Raw genomic sequence first — 22744 nt, forward strand, 5'->3', positions numbered from 1 at the left:
AAGAGATGTGAATATTTCAAAATAAAAGGAGGCTCAAATGGACGTGAGAAAAGATCCTGGAAAGGATTTTAGAGGCTGATGTTTCTTGATAAAACCCTTTAACAAAGGAGAAAATGGTTTGGTTCAAACTGTGCCTGTAATATTGTAAATTATCCGATAAAGATAGATTAAGGGTGGGTGAATGAAGACTGACAAACCACACCAGTTTTATTGAGATTTTATTAGAGACAGTTGAAGGCCCCAAAGAATCCTCATGTTTTTAAAAATCACATTAAATTTTACAATCGGATATTACAGTTTCAAATCGATCAACAGAATCAAGTTTGATAAATCATGACATGCACCGACTGATAAAATAACGTCTGCGGTTTTTCATCGTGTCACTTTTGTCAGCACAAAGTTCTGATGAAAGAATTAAAGTTTGTAGGTTAAAATCCAAGTTATATCACAGTCTTGGCTTGCTGATGCTCAAGTGTGTAAAGAAGTCAGGAACATTCACTCTCAGGAAGTCTGAATCGGTGTCACCATGGTTACGGGTGCAGGTCATTGATTGGGAAGTGATTATTCGCTGTGTGAACATCAGTAACTCCAGATTCCCACATCATCACATGAAGGCAACAATAATAAGAGTTCAGACAGTAAAACAACAGAATGGAGGGATTTTTCATGACGAAAAAAATCATTTTCACATAAAAAATTCAGAGGAAGATGAAAACCTCCCGCTGGAAAAAGAAGACTTAGGAATCAACTGTTGGACTGAAGGTTTACGCAGATTCACTGAAGGCATCACACTGAGATACACTCTTATTATTCAGCTGACCAGTATTACTGGCAAAGCTCAGTCAGAGGGGGCTGTTCAGGAGCATTGTGGGAAATGTAGGATCCTTGTCGTTTCAACCCCGGGCAGGTCAAAAATATTTAACATGTCACTTTTACAATATCAGCTGCACGTCGGCGGCTCGGGGGTCAGCGACCCGGCTTTCCCAGCGTCGATGTCACTGGACGTCTGTGGTTACTTGGAGTTCTGGTTTGAACGTTCGTCCGCTGTAGGAAAACTGGTTTTAAAATGATAAAAGTTTTCTTAAATTTAAAATTGATTTTTTTGATTTGCTAGAAATTCATTTTCTTGATTTCACTTGGAGACAAACGTAGAATTTTCTCCATAAGCTGAAGGTTTGTTTTTTAAAGATTTTAATGAACAAAAGCTGAATTCAAGACTTCAAACGTTCTCTTCTTTGCCGTCATGGTTTGATCCCACAAATGTAAAAATAACCCTTGAGAGCAAAGGGAAACAGCTTCAAAGAGCTGACACAGCAAAGCTGTAACCCTTGCACGGCAGAATCCTGCCAGGTTTCAACCTCCAAACTTCTACTCGGTCTAAAGTTGCTGTTGGCGTGGTTGGCCAGGTGGAGAGTCGCCCTCTGACGAGACGTTCAGGGCTCAAGGAATGAAAGTCGGAAATGACAAATCCAAAAAGCTGGACGTGAACCTGACGTCTGGACTCCATTTTGTTAAGTTACTCACTTAAATACGGTGTCTTTCACTCTGGAAGAGTTTGAAAATAAGTTAAAGCGAACAAACGCCTCCCTGTAAATGTTGAAAACTGCACAGTAAAGGAAAGAGAAACTCTGCTCTCTCAGAGCCGAAGACTTTTCTGAACAAAAGCGGTTGCTTAATTTTCCTTTTTGTTCTGCTGGAACTGCTGATTGACAGACGGGTCTCCTGTCTGTTTAAGTCACCGGCGGAGTGACGCGCTCACCAACACGACCCCGCCCCCTCAGGCCCTGTCCACGTTGGGGACGGACTCCAGAGACGCCTGCTCCTCCGGGTCGGGGAGCAGCTCCTCCTTGTCGCTGATGGAGAGAAACCACAAACAGAACAAATTCACTGACTCATCATTTGTGACTCACCGCCGCTCGCATTCGTGGGGTCCTCACAGGAAGATGACCCCAAACAATCAGAGTTTCATGTTTCCTCTGATTTATGAAAGACATTTTCTGTCCTTCAAATGGAATTTAAGAGGTTAAAGGTTTTAGTTTTGGTAACTGCCTGACAGAAGGAACTGACGTCCTCATCACGTTCTCACGTTTGAGGAAATAAAAAAAACAACAACAACTGCGTGTCTGACGACTTCGCCGTGGGAGCTCTCCTGTTCTTCAGATCAACTAAAAGCGAAGTGAAATGATTCCTTGTTTGAGCCCCAGGGGTCCCCCAACCACAGCTTGAGAACCCGACCCCATGAAGACAACAAAAGCTCCTTGTCAGCTTTGATCCGTCAGCGCTTTGGTTGCTTACATCACCTGGCGTGCAGCCTCATTACAAAACACCTGTGCAGCCGTAGGAAGCTTCACGTGACAGAGGAAATGACATCATCAGGACACCACCTTACCTGACAGATGAGGGGCGGTGTGACAGGCCACGGCGTCTGAGTGTCACGATGATGAACGCCGCAATCAGGAGAGCAGAGATGGCGGTCAGGGTGACGAGGAGGAAGAGGGCTGCGGGAGACAGAGAGAGATGAAGGTCAGCTCTGACGTCAGGACCGACAGGGCCGTCTGGGGGTTCGGACAGGAAACACACCTGCAGTCCAGCGGCTGCGAGCTTCCCCACGACCATCAAAGGAACCTACAGGATGGAAACAGGTGAGGCGCATCAGTGGAAGTGGTCAGAGACGTGTGTGTGTGTGTGTGGGGGGGGGGGTGGTCTCAAGACATGTGAAGACTCAAGTTCTCCATACCTTCCCCACTGCAGCGAGCCAGACAATCCTCCATACTGCTGTGGCGGTTCAGGTTGCCACGACAACCTCCATAGATGAATGTCTGGCAGGTGCCAGAGTCCTGGTCATAGTAGAACATGGAGAAGGCTGCGCGGCAGGGGCCTGACTCAGGGGCCGCCAAACACACCTCTGATGGAGAGACATTAACAGGAAGTGGTCATGTTAGGGATGAGGCGAATTTGTAGGCCAACAGGAAGTTCGCATGTCGGAGATGAGGTATGTTTACTAATTGAAGCATTCATGACTTCTTCCTTGTTCCCCAGAGGACAAACCCTTGAAAGCTCATTAATGCCACGGTCAACACTCTAGCGCCCCCCTTAGGGCAAACCTGAAGTCCCTGTTCAAGACAGACCAAGACAGACAGTACCTCTGTAGCTGCCATAGTCCTCGATGTCAGCGGACACTTTCTTAGAGGAGGGGAGGACGGTGACTGATGGAGAGATGGCACAGGTAAACACAGGTAAAAACACACGTGGAGCTCAGGTACATGTATGTACACACACAACACAGGTACACGTATGTACATACCCCCGGTGCCTGCAGGTGTGTCACTCACCTGTACACGTGTTCATGCAGATCTCCTCGCTCTCGTAGTTGTTCCTGTTCGCGCTGCAGCCGCCGTAGATGAACGTCTGACAGCTGCCCGTCTTGCTGTCGTAGGACCAGCGCTTGAACGCAGCCCTGCAGGGACCTGGCTGTGGCTCCGCCTCACAGAGCTCTGATTGGTGGACAGGACACACATGCAGGTTACACTTTATACTTCCTGAGTTATCGACCCTGATAGCGTTTACTGTTGTTGTCCATCAAGTCCAAGCTGAAACTGGTCTGATCGAGTCCTGATGGGTTCTGAACAGGTGAATCGGCACAGCGCCGGCGCCACCATCCCGCCTGTGACGTGGGCTTGTTCCGCCCACGCAGCTTCACAGCGGGAGAACGATGCTGCAGAGACTCGTCCAGGGAGTTCAAGGTGAAATCTCAGGATCAGTTTTTATCGTTGGTTATTTTCTCTTCTCATTTCACTTCCTCTCTGTCAGCTCTGTTGTTCAGTTTTTAGCACAAATGTAATGTTTTCAAATGAGTATCTGACTTCTGATGAGTATTTGTACTTGTATGTGCCGCTGGTACTTTGGAGGGTTGACGTGAATGAAGAAAGTTCTGATTTGTAGCAGGTTGTGTGTGTGTGTGTGTGTGTGGGGGGGGGGGGGCAGTGACCAGCAGCTTCACCACCAGGTGTCACTACACTTCCTTTCACACAGAATGTTTACAGTTTTTGACGTGTGCGATGACCTGACTGCATTCCTGCACGCCACAGGGAGGCGGAGTCACAGCTGATCTCAGTTAAACAAACGACTTCTCAGCTTGCGGGTGAACGGGGAGACGCGAACGCCTCCTGAAGAACACCAGAGGCGAAGGGGGAACCTACCAGAATATTCCTCAGCAGTCATTTCTGTTGGAGAGAGGAAGAAGACACACACTTGTCAGCTTTACTTCCGCTGGAAACCTGAGCTCTCTCTCCCTCTGTCTCTCCCTCTCTCTCTCTCTCTCTCACACACACACACACACACACACACACCTACCACCAGTCACCTGTCTACATCTACTCAAACCCTTCCAGACTGAGTGTTTGTTGATGTTACCTTTCTCCTGAGCAGCTGCAGACTCGGTGGCCGTCAGTTCAGACTCAACCGCACCTGGTGAACCACAGAGGAACCGGGTCAATGGGGGTGATCCAAACTACACAGTACTACTAGTACTACTGCCAGAAGTGTGTACCTGTGGTGAGGGGCGGGGCCATCCGAGGAGCTTTGGCAGGATGATCAGACGGAGGCGGCGTCGACTCATCAGGAAGAACCGGACCTGAACACGGAACGACGACACGGTTCAGTTAAACACTTTCAGTTCGTGACTGATCTCTGAGGTCATGAACAGCAAATCCTTGAAGGTTCTGACTTCTCACGCGTGACACTTTTACTTGATTCATCCGCAGCAGAAAACAGTCCCACACACATCACTTCCTCCTGAGGTCAGGGGCAAACGCCCGAAGCCCTGGATCCTTCCCATCATGCATCACCCACTGTGCCCAGTAAACACCAACTTCTTTCAGGCTCCACCCCCTCAGCTGAACCCTGCACTTCTTTTCAAAGAGACCAACAGATGAGTGATGGTGTCAGGGAGGAAACAAAGGGTCACTCATCGCCATGACTCATCACATTTTGTGGAGTTCAGTGTAACTCAGGTATGTTAAGGCAGAGCGACGAAACCGGTCGCACCGCTCCTACCACGCTACGACACACACACACACACACACACACACACCTGTTGATTCAAGTCATGGTGTAGGGGCGGAGCTTCGGGCAGCTTCTCAGGAAGTCACACTTGGACAGTTATGAAATACCCAAGTAGTATTTTTTGGAAATACTAGATACTCTACGAGTACTTGACGTACAAGACGGTTTCTCCCACTGATTTGTTTTCATTTTACATTGCAACATCCATGAATCCATCCAGATTTTACATTCGCCATATTTTCTCAGGAAGGTCACATCAGCCATTTTGAAAACCCCCCAGAACATCAGACAAAATTTCAAGCCGTTCATGTTTTTCTCATCAGCTGGACCACAAACCGCAGGTGAAGCTAGAACCCTGCAGCGAGACGCCCCTGATTTCTAACAGGCTTTGCTAACGTGCTGCCCCCTTCTGTGCAGAGGGTGAATCAATTCAACAGTTGAATAATAACAATAACAACAACATATTTGTTGTCTCGGTCTGCTGCTTCTCATCACATGAAGCTTCAAGAACATTTTAAAAAGGGTTTCAGTCCTTAAACTGTTGCTTTGACCCCGCTTTTACACACACACACACAGACACACACACACACACAGACACACACACACAGACACACACACACACACACACAGACACACACACACACACACACAGACACACACACACACACAGGCTCTGTGGCGCAATGGATAGCGCATTGGACTTCTAGTCAACACTGAGTGGTGATTCAAAGGTTGTGGGTTCGAGTCCCACCAGAGTCGACTTTTGTGGAGGAAATTGAGCCCGAGGAAAGGTCGAACTGAAGCGCAACTTCACAAATATGACACGGCTTCGTGCTGCGTTCACTGTCTCTGGTGTTTCAGGCGGTTACAGCTCGTTCCTCTGAGCGACCGACTGGAAGCTTCCATCTGCTTCAACGAAAATCGACCCACAAATGCAACATTTCCTCCTTCAGGTCAGACGGAGCACCGGGGTCGTCCGTCAATCATGGCCATCAGTGACCTGGTTGTTGCTTTTACTCGCATATACGGGAACTTGTGTCACCTGTCACGCCACCGCACGCCGCCTTGCACTCCTCCTGCGTGACAAAGTTGTTGGTGTTGGCCTCACAGCCGCCGTAGGTGAAGTTGCGGCAGGTCTGATTGGTCACGTCGTAGTAGAACCTGGGGAAGGCGGCACGGCACGACCCCACCTTCACCGGCAGGCGGCAGCGAACTGAAAGGAGAAAAAAACAAGTCACGTGATACCGAAGTACCAAGACAACATTTTGATTTCATGAAATCTCCTCTTTCCAACCGTCTTTTAAAAGTCCGATTTGTAAAAACGTCTCTCGATATTTAATCATTGAACTTTTCCTGATTTCCTTTCCAAATCCACGAGAAAAATTAACAAAAAAAGTGTGGAAGTTGAGGGTTAAATGTTTCTCTTCTCTACAAAACTACGAAGACGATGGCGATGGCGTGACCATGAGGAGGAGAGGAGCCATGCTGTCAGGGCTCTAATCCTAAAATGGAGTGAAAGATGAAATCCGTCTTGTCCTTGTGCTGGACCGGAGGGAGCCTGTCAGGATTTCCTGGTTCAGATCCCAGGTGAACTCGTGTGGGTGAGGAACGTCAGGAGGACGGACAGGAAGCAGGAAGGACGACGTCAACAAATCTCATTTCAGTCTGACGCTCTTTTGTTTTTTTCTTCAGGACCAAACTCCCTCTGGGACCAGCGTTGAGCTCCTGCCTCCACAGACCGGTCCGACCGGAAACACCTGACAGACGAGTGGCGCTGGAGCCCAGGACATGAGGCCTGGCAGGTGGGAAGGCACACCAATACTTGACATTTCTTCCTTGATGAGTGAGTCACTTCTAGGGAATCAGTCCTCGCCAGGATGCTGGCGGATGTACGACCTTCGGCTGCAACTGTGGTGCTGCTGGCCAGAACGTTCAGATGTCAAGACGAGAGAAGCCGAGAAACGCCACGATGAAGAATCTCTGATTTGACGAATGATCGTGACTGGACTGCATCCAGAAGACAAACTGAGTCAACCTCAGATTAAAGCATGTGTTGCCATCCAGGTGTTGAAGCTCCGCCCACTGTGGTCTGAAGGGATCCAGGTGAAATCCTGATCCGTCAAAGTCAATGACATCAACAATAACACACCTCCTGATGAACCTTCACCCCCCCCACACACACCAGGAAACGTCCGAGATCATTGAGAAAGTAAACGATTCAATCCGAAATCCGTGGCGTGATGACGTCACCTGTATCCGGGGTAGGTGGGGTCATCAGTTGTTCCTCCTCATCGATGGACGTGAGTCCGCGTCTGAAAACCTTCTCACGGTCGTTTCCGGTGGTTCTCAACGGCAGGAACACCGGAGGTTTAAGAGAATTTTTACCGAAACACTGCGGATTGAACCCGGAGTGACGAGTCCGACGTTTCGTTTGACTCTTTTAAATTCTTTTAATCGTTTTTCTTCGCAATTAAAACTGCACGAGCTCGATTCGCTGATCAAACAGATCGATCAGAACAGCGGATCGATACTTGGGTTCGTCCTACCGGTGTCGGGCCTCCGGTTGGTCAGCGGTCCCCCGGCGGGTATCGCCATCATCGGGACGACTCGCAACCGCCCGTCGTCCAGCTGGGCCCCCGCCGACCTCTCCGCCTTCTTCCCGGCCACCTGGAACTGCTGGCTGCGCTGCAGGCGGCACATGTCCCGGCCCCGCGACCAGCAGCCCACCAGCAGGCACTCGGCCCGCCGGTCGGCCGGGAAGCCCAGCAGCGCCAGGTCGCAGGACGGGGCCTCGCAGCACAGAGCCCGGCAGGCCTCCGGGTCCGACACGTCCTGGTGCCGACTGAGGTGTCTCGCCCCCGAGGTCAGGGAGGTCGGGTCGAGGCCTTGGTTGTGATCAACACTCTGGTCCCAGTCACAGGTCCAAACCGTGCCGCTCCAGACCAGGAGGCAGACCATCAGCACACCGAATCGAACGCGGAACGGACTCATCGCCAACTTGAGCATTGAGTCGTCAAGGAAAGAATAGCCACGCACTTCCTGGTGCAGGCTTTTGTTGTCGCGGGTTGGGGGGGGGTGGCACCTGAGACAGGTGAAGTCACAGCGGCCCGCCCACGTGACCACGGTGTTCACACAGTCACAAATAAAATCACATAAATACACCGAAGACACTGCTCTCCAACACATGTACTTGTATTGCCCTCCAGAAATACAGGTACTAGTACTCGTAAGCTATGATAGTAACCTGGAGCACTCCAGTGCTGATCCAGACGCTTCCTCAGGTTTTTAAAGGTTTTCAAACTGAACTTAAATTACAAAAGTATCAGTTACTGCAAAAATAATCGATTTGCAAAACTGCAAAAATCTACAGAACCACAAGGGAACTGGAACCTCATTAGACTTCATTATGGTTCTGATTTCTCTGGGTTCCATGTGCACAAACTTCGTGATGACGTCACAGTGTGGGGCAGTGACCTCTAAACCAGAGGTCATGATGATGAATTTAGATCAGCACTCACGCACCTCTGAGCAACACGGAAGGTTCCCCGCTCCATGTGGGGAACCTTCACGCTCCTCGCTGTGGAACATTGTGGTTCATTGAAGGAGGCTGGTGAACCTGCAGGTGGCGCTGCTGCTCCTTTAGGCCCCGCCAGGCACCCGGGGTCATTAGGACCCAGCAGAAGGCTCTAGTGCTGCATTCAAGGTCCGCTCGTAAACAGCAAATGTTGAAGTTTGACTTTTAATAAAGAAGAAATCAGAAAGTTGAGGTTTCTTATTTGTAGTCAGTAAGGATCGGATACGGGAACAATTCAGCACATTAAAGCACGCAGGGTTTTCCTTGTTGGTAAAGAAAATATGAGGCCAACACATAGAGACAGACAACCATTGGCTCTCCCAGCCACGCCTACGGTCAATCTAGAGTCTGGATTAACCTGGTCCCCTCTTGATGTCTTTGGACTGTGGAGGAAGCTGGAGTACCAGAGAGAACCCAGCAGGAACAGGGAGAACATGGAGACTCACCCAGAAAGACCCCGTGCTGCAGCCGGGGCTCCACCCTCAACCTTCTTGCTGGGGGCCACAGTGAGGACCGCTGCTCCACCCACAACCTTCTTGCTGGGGGGCCACAGGGAGGACCACTGCTCCACCGGGCCGCCATAAATTGATAATATTTCATTTCATCTCGTCATTTTATGCTCGTATTTCATTCTATTTGATATTTAAATTATTTTTATTTTATTACGCATGAAAGTATCTTTCATATTGATTAATGACGCGATTGCAAATTGTCAACAGTCGAGACTCGGAGGTTCCTATGTCGGCTGGATTTCCCACCGTCCGTGAAGGCGGCAGCGGCAGCAGCGTGGTACCACCCTGCCCTGCTTCTGTCAGACCGCACGCGCCTCGCCGAGGGTCCACCGGCTCGTGCTGACCGCAAGATTTTTTTTAACTCTGATTATTTTAATTGGTTCTTGTTTTCCTCTGAAGCAGCCGCGGGTCGCGACCTTTAGTCAGGAACACCTAAACGTTCTTCATGCTCGTTCTGACTCTGGAAGAACTCAGGGGTCCTTCAGCTCATCACAATCCCGTCTGCACTCGCGCGTCTCTGGAGTCGGAACAGGTCTGATGGCAGCGAACCGGGTGGGTCGCCGGGTCAACAGGGTGTGTCAGCAGTCCCCGAGCCGCGCCGGTGGCCGGGAGCCGGGTCACAGCAGCCTGCAGCGGCGGCAGGCCCGCGTCACCGTCAAATACAACCGCAAGGAACTGCAGAGGCGGCTGGACGTGGAGAAGTGGATCGACGGCGGGCTGGACGAGCTGTACCGGGACCGGGTGAGTCCAGTCAGGGTCTAGAACCGCTGCCGCTGGGGGAGGAGATGGGAGACAGTAGAAGTTCCAGGATGCTGAGGGGGACTAAGCAGGGGCGTAGTCTAGACCAGGTGCCTCCATTCAAGTTGGGGGTGGGGGTGGGGGGGCAGCATCCTCCCATCAAGGTCACGTGATTGCGATCTTAATGCCTGGATGATGCCTGGTAATAATGTCCAGAAAACTGTCACTGAGGGTTCAATGTCACATGACAGTCTGGCTCCACACGTCAATGATGGACAGGCGCCCACTGACGTCATCAATTATTATCATTGTTTAACGATGATTGACATTGGCCGTCCACAGAAATGCAGGTCATGTGATCACGGGTGTCGGTTTGTCTGCCAAAGAACTTGTAGAAGTTTGGGATGGATTTTGAAGAACTTTGGTAGAATGATAGAAGTCAGGCTGAAGAACAATGGGTCGGTCCAGGAACCGGTCCAGAACGGGTTCCGGTGACGCCGTTACACCATAGCAGAGGGTCACAGCTGGTACACAATACCGATGTGGCTGGGTGCCACTCATCGTTCAACCAAAACTTAAATAGGAAGTTACGAGGGTCCTGGTCCCGGTCCTGGTAGAACTGGTCCCAGCTCAGCAGTTGTTTGGGTTCAAAGGGAGCAGAGATGTCGGTTGCCATGGTGATTTAAAGGTCGGTCAGAGGAAGATGGAGGTTAATCTGGAGATGAAAGTGGAGCTGACAGTAGTGCTGCAGGGTGTGTGTGTGTGTGTGTGTGTGTGTGTGTGTGTATGTGTGAGTGTGTGTATGTAAGGACCAGCCAGAGAATTAAACCGTTGAAGTGAGGACATTTGTCAGGACGGTTCAGTTGTCACGACTCACGATACCTTCAAAGGTGGTCTCTGATCTGATCCCAGATCATGTCCTCACAAGGATGCACAAACCTATGAGTGGTCATCAGTGCCGTGGCCTCAATGGCTCTAACGAAGACCTGAAACGTTTTCATCTCATCAGGAGATTCATATACACGCACACACGCACACACACACACACACACACACACATTTGAGGTCTTCATTAGAGCCATTGAGGCCACGGCATTGATGACCACTCATAGGTTTGTGCATCCTTGTGAGGACATGATCTGGACCTACAGAAGACCTGGACCAGGACCCGGACCAGGACCTGGTCCCAGCCACATCAGAGACCACCTTTGAAGGTGTCGTGAGAAGTGACAACTGAACCGTCCTGACAACTGTCCTCACTTCAATGGTTTAATGTGTGTGTGCATGTGTGTGAGTATGTGTGTGTTTGAGTGTGTGTATGTGTGTGTATGTGTGTGAGTGAGTGTGTGTATGTGTGTGTGTGTGTGTGTGAGTGAGTGTGTGTGAGTATGTGTGTGTTTGTGTGTGTTTGAGTGTGTGTGTGTGTGTATGTGTGTGAGTGAGTGTGTGTATGTGTGTGTGTGTGTGTTTGTGTGTGTGTGTGTGTGTTTGAGTGTGTGTGTGTGTGTATGTGTGTGAGTGAGTGTGTGTATGTGTGTGTGTGTGTGTTTGTGTGTGTGTGTTTGTGTGTGTGTGTGTGTGTGTGTATGTGTGAGAGTGCTGTCCTGGTGCTGATGATTTCTGAGGTTTTGTTTTGACTGTGCGATGAATGTCCTAACAAGGATAGCTGCACAAACCTGTGTGTGTGCTCAGTCATGTAAACACACCAGTGTGTGATGGTGGATTCTCAGCTAATACATAAACAAAGTCAAGGCACACACACACATTCTCTCTTTGGTGGCTTGTGGATGCTGCAGACTCCATTTAAGGTAACAAAGTGTGGGTGTGGGTGTGGAGGTTGGTATGTGTGTGTGTGTGTGTGTGTGGGGTGGGGGGGTTTCCACTGAATCTCATCAGTGTTCATCAGCTGGATCAGATTACAGATGTTTAACAGCTGCTTCAGTAAACAAGGAGGAGCTTCTGAGTTTGTTTCATTTATGTGACATGGAAACAAGAAACAACAGCGTCACATGTTCCGATGTCCAGGATGCTAGCGGGCTAGGCTAGTGTTGGCTAGGCTAGTGTTGGCTAGGCTAGTTGTGGCTAGGCTAGTTGTTCCTGGGCTCTCAGGTTTGTCCCTTTTTTCTCTTTATTTCAGTAAAATGCTGATTGGATTTGAAGACCTCCCTGGAGGAGGTCATGTGATCAGGGACATTTGTTTTTGTCAGCAGGATTACAACAAACTAGGTGGAGGGGTGGAGCCTGAGCTGAAGAAGAAACCATCCAATTGGGGGTCAGACAGTGAAACTGCAGGGTTTTGGTTTTGATGGGGGTGGGGGGGCTGGTTCTCATCCGGGGTCGGGAGGGTGCTGGTCCTAAAACCTGGAGCCTTGAGTCTCTAATGACGTGTCAAACAACAGCTGACTGCTAAGCTGCTTGAATGTGTTTGTTTCAAAATGAACTACAAACTATTTTGTAGGCCCCGCCCACAAACACAACAGAAGCTTTGTCACCTGAACCTGAGGAACACGAGGGCCGACTGACTGGGAGCTCTGGTTGTGGATTTGAAATTTCAGTTTGATTTAATCTTGATTCCCAGTGAACATGAAAGCGTTTCAAACCAGGTTTCATCTGGGGGGGGGGGTCAGTGGGGAGGAGACCAAAGGTCAGAGGTCACAGGAGTTTGAAGGCCACGGTGGCAGCAGACACTGCTGAGGTTGTCGGGTTCTGCTTTGGTTCTCAGGAAACGAGTGGACACAATTGATTCCACCATCAAACCCCCCCCACCCAGGGTTGTTCAGAGACAGCAGATGTGCTGTGTGCCATGTGGTGTGTCAGACACACACACACACACACACACACACACACACACACACACACACACACACACACGACGACTATTATCAGGGGACAAATTATTGTGTCTCCCTTACATTCATCTATAATGGATTATTGTGTGGGTTTGTGGGAGTGTGTGTGTGTTTTGATGAATAAATAATCACATCTGTCCGTTTGGTTCATTTCCTGTCATAGCTCTGTCTTTACACACACACACATTCATGTTACCATTACTTGTCAGGACCACTGGGCATCACTCCTGGAGGACAAACACAAACTGCAGGTACACAGAGGTCCTGCAGCTGAAGTCCTCCGGCCACCAGGGGGAGTAGTGGTCACGAAACAACGTGCTGCTCTTAGCCCCTCTTCAACGATCCACAAACGATTTGTCCTGGAATTAAAAAGGTTCCGCCTGCATTGTTGGTAGGAGGTCCATCGTGGTCTAAAGACCCGCGAGGATCAGACAAGTTAGTCAGCTGGCATGTATGAAAAGGCCTCACCTGAACATCGGACGTTGACTGGAGTTTGACTGTCGCCATGGTAGCATTGGCAGGTTGGACTGTAACGTCAGTCACTGTGACGCCAGACATCAGACAAGCTCATCATCACTATCAACCAGCAGAGAGGAGGTCAAAGGTCAGAGGCAACCGAGAGCAGCGTTGCTGAGAGAGATGGCGTTTAATGGGTGTGGATATGAAGCTGTAATGTCTGTGATAAAGTAATCTGATTACTCGTCAGGATGATGCCATTTATTTCTGCTCTGGTCTCAGCTGATATTTGAAAAAACAAAATTCCTCTGCAACTCATGAAGAAGCACTGGGAAGAAGAGGAGAGCTGATCATCGACTGAAGCCTCACTCAGGAGCTCTCGTTACACCGGTGTTACAAAAATACATGGATGAGTGAAGAAAAGAGCAAACATGGAGGAGGGGGAGAGATCAGATCAACAAACGGCAGATGCTATTGGCTATGAGAGCGATTGATTGATGAAGACATCCTGTGTGTGTGTGTGTGTGTGTGTGTGTGTGTGTGTGTGTGTGTGTGTGTGTGTGTGTGTGTGTGTGTGTGTGTGTGTGTGTGTGTCAGGGGAGGGGTTCCCATATGTCACCACAGGAAAAACACACATCGTCACATCCATCACTTCAGAGGACATCACAGCGACTCGCAAAATGGAGAACTGAACCTCCAACATCCACCAGTCTGGTGTTTACTGGTGGATCTGATGTAGAACTGAACCTCCAACATCCACCAGTCTGGTGTTCACTGGTGGATCTGATGTAGAACTGAACCTCCTCCATCCACCGGTCTGGTGTTTACTGGTGGATCTGATGTAGAACTGAACCTCCTCCATCCACCGGTCTGGTGTTTACTGGTGGATCTGATGTAGAACTGAACCTCCTCCATCCGCCAGTCTGGTGTTCACTGGTGGATCTGATGTAGAACTGAACCTCCACCATCCACCGGTCTGGTGTTTACTGGTGGATCTGATGTAGACCTGAACCTCCACCATCCACCGGTCTGGTGTTTACTGGTGGATCTGATGTAGACCTGAACCTCCACCATCCACCGGTCTGGTGTTTACTGGTGGATCTGATGTAGAACTGAACCTCCACCACTCACTGGTCTGGTGTTTACTGGTGGATCTGATGTAGACCTGAACCTCCAACACCCATCAGTCTGGTGTTTACTGGTGGATCTGATGTAGACCTGAACCTCCAACACCCATCAGTCTGGTGTTTACTGGTGGATCTGATGTAGAACTGAACCTCCACCATCCACCGGTCTGGTGTTTACTGGTGGATCTGATGTAGAACTGAACCTGCCGGTATCTCCAGCTGCTAGTGACATCAGCTGTCTGACCTGGAGACCAGGGAACCAGACGTTCTCTCAGGAGAACGTTTATATGTCATTCCTCAGTCTTTCCTGGTCTTGCCGGCCCCTCATGGATCAGCCTGGACGGTCTGAGACAACAAGGCTTCTTCACTCTGGATTTGTTGATCTCAGCTAATTAGAAGCTGTGACATCATAAGAGCCCCACACAGTGATCGATGGATCGTTTCCTTCAGTTAATCGGATTGTTCTCACACACACACACACACACACACACACACACACACAAGGAAGGTTATTTACCATATATGGACAGCAGACAGGAAGCAGTAATGAAGAAAAACAAATAAACCTCATCTGTGTTTGTGTGTGTGTGTGTGTGTGTTTGTGAGAGGGAGACACATCACAGGTCCATTTTCTCAGAATCAGAACCTCAGAGTGACGCAGGTCCCATGAGCCTGATCACGTGACCAACCATCACTCACTTGTTTGTATTTTTTTCAGTTTCCCCGTAACTTCATCAGCTGCTTGCTTTTGTTTTGACTCCATGTTTTTCTGTGAAAGTTGAACGAAGGTGATCAGCCTGAATGATTGATAGATGATTGATCAGGTGATTGACAGGTGTGTCTGTTGTTGGACAGGAGGACCAGATGCCAGAGGAGGTCAATATCGACGACCTGCTGGACCTGAAGACGGACGATGAGAGACGCCGGAGACTCCAGGTGAGAGCACACCTGACCGGCGGTACATTTATCACCATCAGCTTCTTAACCTACGTTTCTAAAACTGAGGCTTGGGGCCCCTGAGGGTCTCGCCTCAGCGCGGAGAGGAAAGCAGCTTGACACAAGTCAGTCAGACGAGTCTGTCCCTCCAGTCCCCTTTACAAGGTTGTCTGAACCCACCTGGTTCTGTCCTCCTGTGGGCTCTGTCCTCATGTGGGTTCAGTCCTCATGTGGGTTCTGTCCTCCTGTGGGTTCTGTCCTCATGTGGGTTCAGTCCTCATGTGGGTTCTGTCCTCCTGTGGGTTCAGTCCTCCTGTGGGTTCTGTCCTCCTGTGGGTTCTGTCCTCCTTTGGGTTCTTTGCTCATGTTGGTTCTATCCTCCTGTGGGTTCTGTCCTCATGTGGGTTCTGTGCTCCTGTGGGTTCTGTCCTCATGTTGGTTCTGTCCTCCTGTGGGTTCTGTGCCCATGTTGGTTCTGTCCTCCTGTGGTTTCTGTCCTCCTGTGGATTCTGTCCTCCTGTGGGTTCTGTGCTCCTGTGGGTTCTGTCCTCCTGTGGGTTCTGTGCTCATGTGGGTTCTGTGCTCATGTGGGTTCTGTCCTCCTGTGGGGTCTGTCCTCATGTTGGTTCTGTGCTCATGTGGGTTCTGTGCTCATGTGGGTTCTGTGCTCATGTGGGTTCTGTCCTCCTGTGGGGTCTGTCCTCATGTTGGTTCTGTCCTCCTGTGGGTTCTGTGCTCATGTGGGTTCTGTGCTCATGTGGGTTCTGTGCTCATGTGGGTTCTGTCCTCTCATGTTTCAGGAGATTCTTCGTGGCTGCAACAACAACACGGAGGTAAAACCTGACTCCATTCATTGTGACGCTTCTTTCTTCCAGCTGAGTGAAAGTTTAGAGAATCGATGAGTGGTCGTTCCTTCGGATGAAGATGAAGCTCCGCCCGTCTGACGCCACTCATCTGACTCCGCCCAGCTGACCTGGGCAAATCAAAGCTGAAAAAGTGCTTTAAATCAGCAGTTGAGAGGGGAAAAAACAAACACACACCTGATATTTGGTTCTTATGTTGTTTCTGTACCTGAAACTGGAGAACGTGTTTGTGTGATGTGGCGTACATCCTGCAGGCGGCGCCACCTAACAGACCTGCTCCCCCCCCCCCCCCCCGCAGGTCTTCATCAGTGATTTGCTTGTGAAACTTCAGGGTTTACAGAAGCAGGAGGAGCTCCACAACGACGGCATCGACCTGCCGCAGCTCCACATCTACCCCACCCGCCCTGGATCAGCTGACAGGGAGGTGCTGCACTGAGACAGCTAACGTCCCTCCAGCGCACACAAATACAAACAAACACACACAAACACAACAAACACCCCTCCTGTGTGTGAGGAGGGGCAGGACTTTAAAACAAACACACCTCATGTAAACTGCGCTGAGTTCATCCCACATCAGCGACAGACCCCACCCGTCTCGACATCCGCACCCAAACTCCAAAACAAACGCATCTAATCTGACCATGAGCTGTGACTCCACCCCTGCAGTGACACCTAGTGGTCACCTGACACCTCCTCCTTGAAGCACAACACAAACGCTCCATGTGAACTCCTCCCAGCTGCATGGGGACACCGCAGTGACAAAACCAAACATCCTGAAAGATGAATTTGTTTATGTTTCGGCCATTCGGGGGCAGCAGAGCGCCAGTGCGGCGACCCCGGTCAGGAGGTCCACTTCAAAGCATCACGACTGATTTTTCATGCAGTTTCGTTGGTTCCACACAGCTAACAGGTATTTATGATGCAGGATACTTCGTTTACCCGGCGAAGTACTTGGTGTTGGTGACAGTAACAGTTCTACTATAAAACATTTCAAATAAATGATGAAAGGAGATTCAGAGTACGTAGCAGTATGTTCTCACTGCCCGTAAATGCAAGTTTCCATTTGACATCCAGCGTAGTAACGAATTCGCAGCGGCGGAGCTGATGAGGAGTGGCTGGAACGGCGAGGACACCCTTGCACTTGGCCTTCCTTTTATTTGATCATCACTGCAGCAAACAGCCTCCCTCAGGCGCGAGCTCCAGTTAGCACGCTACTTGACGTTAGCTTATGAAAGGGTTACGACGCCTTGAATTTGACGAGCACCCGCTGGGAGCAGTCTGATGGCCCAACTTTTCACCCGTGGATTGTTTTTCCCTGTTGCTCAGTTTTTGCATTTTTCTGACGCAAACATCCAGCAGCAGCGCAGAGGTCTGACCTCTTCCACCCCTCTGAGGGCGTCTAGACAGGTTTGAGGTCCTGAGCGAGAGAGCGGCGGCAGATACGCGTGCTGTCCTCCAGAGCACTAGGGGGCGCTACGCCCCTACAGCTGGAGACATTCAGACTATTTTCTGGTTCAGCTTTTGCATCTGTATCAGGTGAAGCAGCCGTGGAGCTTTCAGACCAGATTTCAGACTCGACCGTTTTGCTGAGCAACTTCCTGGATGAGTACCTACTGAGCACGCTCAGACTGCCAGGCCAGTGTGGGGCCGCAGTGCAGAGGTCGATTCCAAAAGACAAAGTCGTTTTTGGTCTTGAGTTGATTTCCTGACATCGTCGCTCAGACATTTCAGTCTCGCTCGACTCCGGTTTCTGGTTTCAGGTGAAACGAAGTGTGTTTGCAGAGTAAACAGCTGATATCAGATCAGTGACCTTCACACCGCCGCCATCACAGATAACTTCCTGTTCATCACAGGAACACAGCGGTTTTCATCAGGGTTGTTCACAGCTTATATTTGAACGCTTTTGGCATGAGTCAAAGAACCACACCTTTTCTTCTCACACGCACGCACACACACACACACACACACACACGCGCGCGCACGCACACACGCACGCACGCGCGCGACGCCTCCTGCTGTCATTGCTGTGATCCTGAGTCTGTCACCTTTGTAGCTGTGAGTTGAACGACTGTTGTTTGACTGTGATTCTAAATAAAACTTCAGGGAAACTTTGGTCCTGCAGACGTCCTCAAACTTGAGTGTCAATAAAAAGAACAAAACTCAAGGAGATCTGCTGACAGCAGGAACTCCAGCGCAGCCGCAGCCGGACCAGATGAGAGCCGGGAGTCCAGCTTGATGTGGGTCAGAACCAGCTTTGAAAATCCCCTCACAGATCAGAGGTGGTAACCCTGGAGCCAGAGGAGCCAATCACAAATGACCCCTAGCGTCCTGGACCTGAACCCAAGCATCAGACCAGTGCTTCCCAAACTGTGGTACGAGTCCCACTGTTGGTACGTGAGCTCCCTCTAATGGTTCGTTGAGGAATCCCTGAAAAGTCAAAAACATTTACTAAAGTACCATCGAAACAAAATACTTTCAAATGAAGATACAAAAAAACCTCATTATAATTTGTGGTCAATTTTGTCTCCTAACCGATCCGAGGCGGCGAGGAGCTTTGAGTCCGCCACCGCCAGCTGGCTTCAGCCAGACGCAGGCGGACGCATCATGCAGGAGGAGACGCAGCTTCAGGGCCCCTTTTACAACAGATGGCAGTGACTTGAGGAGCAAAGACCATTAAAGTTTCTCCGCCAGGTCCCAGGTGCAATGTGGAGCCTCGACAAGCTGCAGGCCCGTCGCCACCGGGCGGCACATCCCATTTTCCATTTGCACTACGAGTCTTTAACATCTGGCTGGTGGACAAAGGACTGTAGGAGTGAAGCATTCTGGGAAATCATTGACTCGAATTTCCTACAAATTCATTTGATTTATTTAAAAAAAAACATGAAATGAATAATAAACCAGGGAGGAAGTACCTCTGGAGGTCAGAGGTCGCGACTGTCTGATTAACACGAAAAAAACCATACATAATGAACAACTCCAAATTATTCTTCCTGTTGAACCAGACTCCACCTGAGTCATGTGACGATAAATCAACCAGCTGTTGTGATGTCAGCCAATCAGGAGTCACCTCAGGCTGCACTTCAATCAAGAACTGATGAGCAGGTCATCACATGACATTCAAGGCGCGACATGAACTTCCTGTTTGTGCTGTGTAATAAATATATTTACATTTAATGGGCCAGACATGAAAGCCATTCAATCAATCAATCAATCAATCAATCATGACTCAAATGGGTAACGTTTACATTAACGGATAAAAAAACTGAACCGACCCAAAATGTTCAGTTGTCTAATCACAATAAACAATAAATGATGTCATCAGGTCAAAGAAAATGAAAATAAACACATTGATCACATGTCAGTAATGAAAGAGTGATTGAGTCAAAAACTGATAATCAATCAATCAACATTTGAAATCTCTTTAAACCTGCTGAACAATTTTGTTGTCGACAATCAAAATCAAACCTGTCTGGAGTGTTGGTGCGTCGACCGACGCCAACATCAGGCTGAACCCGGAGACACCTGTGACACACACACACACACACACGCATACTGAAAACCAGGTACACACACAAAACACACCTCATTGTGTGTGTCCAGGTCAGCTGACCCTCTCAAACACAACCGCAGACGCACCTTGTTGTGGCCGACGCCGCGTCCCAGGACGAGTCCCAGCAGGGCGTTGAGGATGTTGGCAGCACAGAGGAGGGCCTGCAGGCCGCTGGCTCCGCCCAGAACACTGAAGAGCACCATGTTCCACTGGACCACGCCCCTGGGCTCCAGACACACCCCCGACCACAGCGTGCGATTGTACAGATACCCGGCGTCCCTGGTGGGGCACAGACAGTGAGCGGGACATCTGCGTCAGGATGACCAGGCAAACACATCTGAGCGCGTCTCACCGGTCAGCGGTGGGTTGGAGTGGGACGCCCCAGACTGGGCCGGCGCCGCTGTTGTACAGACAGAGAGGACCCTGCACAAGACCGGTGGCACTGACCAGACAGGAAGTCCCAGCAGCCATGAGACACACACAGGAGTAGAGCACCTGACGCAACATCTGCAATCACAGGAAAACACCTGAGCAACATCTGGACAGCGGCTGATGCATCACGTGATCACATCTGGCCGTCTAACACGCACCTCGCTCCTGAAGGCACAGCAGCCTGTGGTTCTGCTGCTCCGCACGAACGCTTGAGCTCCGAGGAGAACCTGAAATCAGACATCAGCAACAGAACCATGAGCAGGACTTCACATCTGGATGAGAGGCTCCTAACACAGCCGTAGTGGGCGGGGTTTAACATCAGGAAGAGCCTTGACAGCAGTGACACACATGATGGAGCTCCTTAAATTTAGAATGTGTTGGTGTGAGGAAGTAAGAGAAGATGAGTCACACACACACACACACACACACACGTAAATGCTACACGTTCCTCACCAGGATGCCGGAGCCCCACAGTCCTGTGGCCCAGGTGGCCTCTCTGGTCACATGACCCTCTAACAGGAAGTTGAACTTCAACTCAGGTAGCAGCAGCAGGATGTTGGACAGCATGCAGACGGTCGCCAGGGGAACCAGAGAGACGCCAACACACCTCAGACACCTCGACACACACATCTGACTCCAAACAAAACCTGAATATCAGAATTTGCTTTGACATCCGATCAGCTGATGGTTATTAATCTCTCACATGGGGCAGACACACGGAGAAACACGGAGAACACTGAGAACATGGAGAAACACGGAGAACACTGAGAACATGGAGAAACACTGAGAACACTGAGAACATGGAGAAACACTGAGAACACGGAGAAACACTGAGAACATGGAGAAACACTGAGAACATGGAGAAACACTGAGAACACGGAGAAACACTGAGAACATGGAGAAACACTGAGAACACGGAGAGTACAGACGCTTCAAAGCTGAGGATAATTTGTCGTCCCAGTTCTGTTACGCCACTCGACAAAGATAAACATTCATTATCATTGTTGTTGTTTTTATCTGATAAAACAAGTTGACTCACCCTGACGTTCTGCTGCTCAACAACGTCCAGCTGAATGTAAAGAGGAACCTGAGACATTTATAACTGCTCACACACACACATGCGCACTACCCAGAGACACTCACACACACTCATGCACTACCCCCACACTCACACGTGCACACATACACACTGAGACACACAATAACACATGCAGACACAGATGCACAAACACCCCCCTCCTGTTCCACGTTCTATCGTTCCTGGGTTCTTCATCGTGAGCCATCGTCACGTCAGCCGTCGTGGTCGTTAGCATTTGCTCCTCATGCAACCTCCATCTGTTGGCCCGATTCTTCCTGTCGCGGCTCATCAAGGTGAACTCACCTGATTTTTCTTGTGTCCATGTGGACGCTGCAGTGCATTGTGGGACAGTTCAGTGTTCATACAAGCCTCTCCTGCTGCAGGTCAGAGGTCAGCAGGCTCTTCCTCTCAGAGCACTTGTCTTCTTTTAGCTGGTCTGAGTCACTGAGGTCTGTTTAAGCCACTGTCGTCATCCGGTGGTGATGTCATCAACTTTCCAGGCTCCGCCCACAGATGAGTGTTCGGCGGGGTGATGCACACACAACTGAGAGGATTGTTGCTGGCGCGAAGCTTTAATCCAGCGCGTCTCTTTGGGGTCCAGAGGGGAGAGGAACCTGCAGAACTGTGGATCCCTAAAGAACCCGTCACATTCTCGTGTTCAGATCAAAGGAACAGAACCAGCCAGAACCAGGTTCACATGGCCCAGCTACCAGCTCAGGGGTTCTGTTGACTTCATAACCAGAGTTCACACAGAAGCAGGATGAGACACTTCAGAGTTCCCTCACTGATGAAGTTCTGGTTCTGGTTCTGAAGAAGCTGCTGTCTTCCTCTGAGACCAGGTGGACATGTGTTTGGAACAGGAGGTACCAGGCCAGCCCAGCGGGTCCGGTTCCCTCACCACATACTCAGCATCTCTGTATCAGCCAGGACGGGGCCGGCGGGTCCATCTGGTTCCTGCCTGACTCATGAAACTCTGGAGGTTTCAGATGTCATGACTCAGCAGATTGTCAAGCACGTGAGGGTCCGAAGACAGCAGGGTGAGCTGAGGTTCACTGTCAGCCACGACCACGAGGCGACCACGAGGCGACCTGAATGTGGTGATGCCACTTCCTGTGAGACTGTGACCACGAACAGAGTGGAGGTTAGTTTCATCTCCGTTGTTTATAAGAAATTCAACAGAACATCGAGGTTGAAGTACTGCTCAGTACCATCACCGGTACTTTTACTGAAAGCTGCTGTGGGTGACGGAGGCGTTCGTCTCGTTCCCTCCTCAGACCTCAGCGTCAGTTCTTCTCTCTTGACGAGGACCTGCTGCCATGTTGATGATGATGCCGTGACATCATTGCGACCGCACCAGGCCTCCCTGGTGTGAGTCGTTCTTACAAAGCGTTGACGTTCTCATATCACAGCAGAGCTCCAGTCATAAAACCTGGAAATTGAAACATTGGTGTCAGCTGATGATGACATCACTGCGGTGGCTTCCACCTCCTGATGATCATGTTTCACAGCCACAAGACGGTTCCCTCCTCCACCGACCGCGCCGGCCATTGTTTTGGTTTTTATCT

General features: G+C 50.0%; 3 protein-coding genes and 1 non-coding gene across 4 annotated transcripts; 2 read left to right on the forward strand and 2 right to left on the reverse strand.

Moving 5' to 3' along the window:
• Positions 1 to 201: 201 nt before the first annotated feature.
• Positions 202 to 8096, reverse strand: spint2 (serine peptidase inhibitor, Kunitz type, 2). Its single transcript, XM_086216934.1, has 11 exons — positions 7611 to 8096; positions 6107 to 6277; positions 4550 to 4633; positions 4414 to 4467; positions 4200 to 4223; positions 3333 to 3494; positions 3144 to 3206; positions 2738 to 2905; positions 2581 to 2625; positions 2390 to 2498; positions 202 to 1853 (listed from the first exon to the last, which is right to left on the reverse strand). The coding sequence occupies exons 1-11, from the start codon at positions 8068 to 8070 to the stop codon at positions 1778 to 1780; spliced, it is 1416 nt and encodes a 471-aa protein (XP_086073060.1). The 5' UTR covers positions 8071 to 8096; the 3' UTR covers positions 202 to 1777.
• Positions 5734 to 5823, forward strand: trnar-ucu (transfer RNA arginine (anticodon UCU)). The gene is given in 2 exon segments: positions 5734 to 5770; positions 5788 to 5823. It is a non-coding gene; the product is annotated as a tRNA-Arg (tRNA).
• A 1355-nt stretch (positions 8097 to 9451) lies between the features above and the next one.
• ppp1r14ab (protein phosphatase 1, regulatory (inhibitor) subunit 14Ab) lies at positions 9452 to 18509 on the forward strand. Its single transcript, XM_086215297.1, has 4 exons — positions 9452 to 9891; positions 15176 to 15256; positions 16057 to 16089; positions 16418 to 18509. Exons 1-4 carry the CDS (start codon positions 9688 to 9690, stop codon positions 16553 to 16555), a joined length of 456 nt encoding a protein of 151 aa, XP_086071423.1. The 5' UTR covers positions 9452 to 9687; the 3' UTR covers positions 16556 to 18509.
• Positions 18510 to 19023: 514 nt separating this feature from the next.
• On the reverse strand, positions 19024 to 22622 carry LOC147255197 (transmembrane 4 L6 family member 5). Its single transcript, XM_086216942.1, has 6 exons — positions 21141 to 22622; positions 20555 to 20731; positions 20260 to 20328; positions 20022 to 20176; positions 19756 to 19948; positions 19024 to 19641 (listed from the first exon to the last, which is right to left on the reverse strand). Exons 1-6 carry the CDS (start codon positions 21195 to 21197, stop codon positions 19621 to 19623), a joined length of 672 nt encoding a protein of 223 aa, XP_086073068.1. The 5' UTR covers positions 21198 to 22622; the 3' UTR covers positions 19024 to 19620.
• Between the last annotated feature and the right edge of the window lie 122 nt (positions 22623 to 22744).

This window comes from Aulostomus chinensis, chromosome 10 (genome assembly GCF_037954235.1).
Source record: "Aulostomus chinensis isolate RoL2024-O1b breed Wild chromosome 10, RoL_Achi_v1.0, whole genome shotgun sequence".
Taxonomy (NCBI): Eukaryota; Metazoa; Chordata; class Actinopteri; order Syngnathiformes; family Aulostomidae; genus Aulostomus; species Aulostomus chinensis.

Excerpts from the sequence above, each read along its gene's own strand:
- spint2 (XM_086216934.1), bottom strand. The coding sequence starts at position 8,070 with ATGCTCAAGTTGGCGATGAGTCCGTTCCGCGTTCGATTCGGTGTGCTG. Across the intron at positions 4,224-4,413 it reads TGCAGCTGCTCAGGAGAAAG|AAATGACTGCTGAGGAATAT; the intron begins GTAACATCAACA and ends TCTCTCCAACAG. Across the intron at positions 2,499-2,580 it reads TCGCAGCCGCTGGACTGCAG|CCCTCTTCCTCCTCGTCACC; the intron begins GTGTGTTTCCTG and ends TGTCTCCCGCAG.
- ppp1r14ab (XM_086215297.1), top strand. The coding sequence starts at position 9,688 with ATGGCAGCGAACCGGGTGGGTCGCCGGGTCAACAGGGTGTGTCAGCAG. Across the intron at positions 9,892-15,175 it reads ACGAGCTGTACCGGGACCGG|GAGGACCAGATGCCAGAGGA; the intron begins GTGAGTCCAGTC and ends GTTGTTGGACAG. Across the intron at positions 16,090-16,417 it reads GCTGCAACAACAACACGGAG|GTCTTCATCAGTGATTTGCT; the intron begins GTAAAACCTGAC and ends CCCCCCCCGCAG.
- LOC147255197 (XM_086216942.1), bottom strand. The coding sequence starts at position 21,197 with ATGTCTCAGGTTCCTCTTTACATTCAGCTGGACGTTGTTGAGCAGCAG. Across the intron at positions 19,949-20,021 it reads CTCCAACCCACCGCTGACCG|GGACGCCGGGTATCTGTACA; the intron begins GTGAGACGCGCT and ends GTGCCCCACCAG. Across the intron at positions 19,642-19,755 it reads GCGGCGTCGGCCACAACAAG|GTGTCTCCGGGTTCAGCCTG; the intron begins GTGCGTCTGCGG and ends TGTGTGTCACAG.